The sequence below is a fragment of the Penaeus japonicus genome, unplaced genomic scaffold (genome assembly GCF_977035675.1).
Source record: "Penaeus japonicus unplaced genomic scaffold, GWHDUDI00000001_assembly GWHDUDI00000025, whole genome shotgun sequence".
NCBI classification, from domain to species: Eukaryota; Metazoa; Arthropoda; class Malacostraca; order Decapoda; family Penaeidae; genus Penaeus; species Penaeus japonicus.
Genome location: NW_028234427.1, coordinates 37,662,192 through 37,667,191, shown reverse-complemented (window position 1 = coordinate 37,667,191; position 5,000 = coordinate 37,662,192). Strand labels below are relative to the sequence as shown.

The 5,000-nt window shown below is 39.6% G+C and overlaps 1 protein-coding gene across 2 annotated transcripts in view; it reads left to right on the top strand.

Annotated features, from left to right (window-relative positions):
• The window catches only part of LOC122256955 (uncharacterized), an 18,502-nt gene that overhangs the window by 12,544 nt on the left and 958 nt on the right, over positions 1-5,000 (top strand). For both annotated transcript variants that reach the window (XM_086551685.1, XM_086551684.1), the window contains exons 3-4: positions 1-77; positions 975-5,000. The exon at positions 1-77 is cut by the window's left edge; the exon at positions 975-5,000 is cut by the window's right edge and continues 958 nt beyond it. In XM_086551685.1, the coding sequence (XP_086407811.1) occupies positions 1-77; positions 975-2,736 (1,839 nt within the window). In that variant the 3' untranslated portion in view covers positions 2,737-5,000. The remainder of the gene's footprint in view (positions 78-974) is intronic.

Here is a 5,000-nt window from a genome sequence, read left to right as displayed (position 1 = left end):
GTACCCAGCTCCTCCGAAGGGCGCCCCGACACCTTCGGCCACAGGATAAGCGAGGATCTTTCACATCTGGACACTGAGTAAGGACGTGGAGGCTTTCATTACGTGTGTGCTACTGCATGTGCGTGTGTCCATGATCAATTCCACTAATATATATTTTCACAGACTTTCGGACTGAAAAGTACCTTATCTGTTCTTAGAATATGCATTTAAATATGCATTTAGAAATAATTAATTATCTCATTAATCTTGGTTTTATATGAGAAATCCTTGTAAAATTGTAAGTCCTTTTTTATCTTTAATTCATTAGGGATGAGTATGTGTGTCAATTTTTATAGCATCTTAAGATAAAGTTCGTTCCATATATATATATATATATATATATATATATATATATATATATATATATATATACATATACATATATACATATATATGTAAATATATATATATATACACACACACACACACACACATATATATATATATATATATATATATATATATATATATATATATATATATATATATATATATATATATATAGATAGATAGATACACACACACACACACACACACACACACACACACACACACACACACACACACACACATATATATATATATATATATATATATATATATATATATATATATATATATATATATATAATATATATATATATATATATATATGTATATATATGTATATATATATATATATATTATATATATATATATATATATATATATATATATATATATATATATATATATATATATATATATATATATATATTCACACACACACACACACACACACACACACACACACACACACACACACACACACACACCATATAGGGTCACATTGTCACCTTATCCTGTATGCCGTTTCGCCAAGGGAAACTGGCCAGTTAGAATCTGCCCGCGGGGACACTCACCCTTCAATGGCCTAATCACTCCCCTTGTCACAGGTACTCCCCGCGGAAGAGCAACCGGCGCTGGTCGAGTCAGGTTCCTTCCATCCACTTCTCGTCGGCGTCGAGCAGCGTGCACGGCAGCTACCCCCAAAGGCCCTTTGAGGACCAGAACAGCCGCTGGTACAACAGCCGCGTGGCGAGCGGAAGCGGCAATGAAAGATCCTCCACCAGGTTCCGCAACTGGGATCGAGAGGAGCGGACGAGCACCTCGCCGCGCCCCAGCTACGTCGATTACAACGCCCATGAATATCCTCCCCGGGGGTCCTACAACTACCCTTCGAGAGCGCGGGACCCGATGAGTCGCGGCAGCGGAGACCCGTACCACAACCCGGCCTCCAGGGGCGAGCCTGCACTTCTCACCATCCAGCAGATTAAGCAAATGATAAACATAACATCGCACGATGAGTTCTTCGAACTGCTGAAGAAGAGAGGGATCGGCTTCAGCCAACTCCTCGAATACATGAACCGCGGCGCCAATGAGGACGAGGTTCTGCAACTCCTGGGACACTTGAGGACCACAACGACAACGACGACAGAGTCTCCCGAGGCTCGTCTACCACAGACACGACCGGAGGACGAGGACGGAGACGATGCCTTCGACTCACAGGCCGATTCGTCCTTGTACTTCGGCGAGGGAGCTCACAGGGCGTCCCAGGGAAGTTCCTTCAGGGGAGGCGTTCCCGCGGGGAGGGACGAAATGAGCGATGGCGAGGCTTTGGCTTCCAGCAGCGAAGAGAGAAGAAGGAACAGGAAAGACAGGAAGAGGAAGGGAAGAAAGAACAGAAGAAGAAAGGGCAAAGGTGGACGCAAGCGCCTTCCAGACCTCATTTATACAACTGACATCCTGCCCGTTGACGGAGGCCAGGACTCCACGAGGGCAACCGAGGCAGAATTAAACCCAGAAGTTGATCCAAACATCAATCTACCTACACCAACTCAGCAGCCGGATGTCGTCCGCTCTTACACGTCAACCGTATCTCCCGTTTTACTAGGTCCAAGTCCAAACCAGCCTCCAGTTTTGACAAACTCGCCACAGCGCCCGGACTCCCCTTCAACACCGCCAGCCTTCCCGGAAGAAATACCCGAGGTCACCTCTATACCCATCGTACCTGTGGAGTCCAGTGGAACACAAAGCCGTGCCTCCCTACCGACGACCATGCAAGTCTTCCCTGAACCGCCCGTCTTTGTAACGGCCGCCCCTTCAGTCACCACCACAGACGTTGCCATTCTGCTGCCTACCTCAGGGCAAGTCGTCGACGACACGCCCACAACAACGTCTTCCTCGAGCACGCCTCCTTCAGCACCCAGAGACCCCTTCACCGACGACGAGACTTTCCCCCCGGGTGTCAGGCCCTCCGAGGTCTCCATCCACTCCATCACAGTCATGAAGATTCCCTCGGGAGCCGATGGCGAAGAGACTCTCCCCGAAGTGATCGCGCCCGCCAGCCGGAGGCCGAAGCACCGGAGACCCGTCGTCAAGGCGCACTTCCCCCCCGAGCGAAACATCTCCAGGTTCACCACCACCAACCTCGAGGAGCCCGAGTTTGAAATTGGAAGCCAGACCAATTTCGTGCGGGAGAAGCCCAAGGAAGAGTACCAGTTCCCTATTAAGGGTCTTCTGATCATCAGCGGTGTCCTGGGCGCCATGGCTGTCTTCACCCTCGTCATTTTGATCTCGTACTGCATCATCAAGTGTTCGAAACCTCCAGCCATAAACAACTACCGGGTCACAGAGCAGAAACCCGTAGCACAATAATGAATAGGTTGTAAGATATTTCATTTCTTCCTTTTTCTTCTCTTTTTTTTTTTTTTGGAAACCTAGCTTTTAGTGTCATATTTCCATATATTATATTGTATACAAATATATGTTAAGTTATAACTTATTCTTATAGCAATAGTAATTAATCCTCAGTGAAAAAGTAACCCTGATTTGTAACATATGCATCGTTATAAGTGAGAAATCTTGAGAAAGTGTTCTTATTAAAAATAAGGGTCGTACAATTAATCATTGATGATGGTAATTAGATATCATTGTCAACCAGATAAGAATACTCTATTCCTTTTGGGTAATGACTGTTATCTATAATGTCTAATGTACATAAAACATACATAAGAATAAAATCCCTTTTGTAAGAAAGACTTGAGTTTCAAAACCTCTTTTTCACAATAATACAATCTGCCAGTATAGAAGTTTCTTCTCAAATTACAGGTTTGATTTCATAATTTTTTTCCTGATAGTTCTTCATTAAATGATTTTTCTGTTTGCACTTTACTATACAAATCATACCTTTTTAATGATGAAAATGCTTCAGTAACTTTTATTGAGTGGAATTGTGGTTATATCAGTTTTAATGATAATGTGAATTATTCTCAAAGTCTAGTGCAAATATCATGTGTATACAAAATACTGTATTCATTAAATATATTTTTCTTTTTTTATAATAATGACAACTGATTATGTATACATTGGCAAGTACATTTAAATAGATTTACCAGCAAGTTACATAAATTTCAAATAAATAATTAAAAAAAAATCTTTTGAGGGTAAGAATGTGATTGTATAATGCTGTATTGTTACTTTAACTTAACAACCATACCCCTAATTTGCAGATGGTTTTATCTCATAACCCTATTTCATTTGAGTTTTGAAGTGATTTCTATAATAGTTATTTGCTGTGTGCATCTATACATCATTTCATCTATATATTTACACATATCCAAATAAGGGAAAGGTATTAATGAGACAATAGCTAAACAACGCAAGAGGTGTATTTGACACGTTTCGACGGTCTTTTTAAAAAATACATGTGTTTTTAACCCTCTCTGGACGGGTGGTACAGCATGTGTACCGCGCATTCAAAAGCCCAGTGGCCGGGCGGCACAGTATTGTGCCAGCCATTCAATTGATTTAGGCCTAATAATTCGAACGCCCCGGCATTTGGACATTCAAGGCTAGAATTCCCCCGTCGGGGATGGGTTAAAAGAGACCTCAGCTAAAATGCGTCAAATACATCTCTTGCTTTGTTTAGATATTCAGTCTCATTCATACATTTCTTCTACATTTGTCACTATAAACTTTGTTCACATCCAAATAGATTATCAGAAAAATGGAAAATAAACTGTGCTCTTTCAGATATAGCACTTTCTTGGGAGATAATGCTGCTGATAAAGGCTGACCTACCCTGAGAAGTAGTAGTAAAATTGTCTGTTTATAGACCTTTCATTTCTTTAATTTTCTCAGGACAGTGAAGGTAGAGGAAAACTGCCTTTATAAAACTTAGGAATAAGAATTTTCAATAGGAGTGTAAAACTTATGGCTACTTTTGTAGTTACTATCAAAACACATAATCATTTCTGTTAGCAATAATGTGTCCATTTTCTTTAAACTTCAATATTTCATGTATAAATCTTACTCAAACCAGAGTTCTGTCATCATATGCTTAATTTCGCATCAAGTGTAAATATCCTCATCACAAGTATCATCACCTTTTACTTCTTTGCATCCTTCAATGGTATATGGTGAATAAAAAATCACTATTATAAAGACTTTAGGTCTATTGTCTCTTCCTAAGTATGAAACTTATCTCTCTGGAAGCTTTTTTCCTTCTTTTATTATGCTATAATTTTCATTCATGTTACCCATTACTCAGAGTTTTTTCTATCATTATTATTATAGACTGTTTCCTTTTTGGCTATTGTTATAATTGTACTGTCATCATTATCAATCATCAATCCATCACTATATCATTATTATCAATCTTATCATAAGTCACCTATTATCAACCTTATTCTTTTACTCTGTTCATTTTTGTTTACTCAATGCCATCTATCTGAAAATAAACTCATTATAAGAATTACTATTAAGAGTATTTACACTGAGCGTTTTCTTCATCCTAGGAGTGAAGACACGACATAGAGTGGTAAAAATAACAGCTCTAAAGTTATCTAAATTTTAATGTGCCGTATAAGAAATATGCACAAATGCATAAAATACAAAAATGCCTGAAAATATAGTAGCAC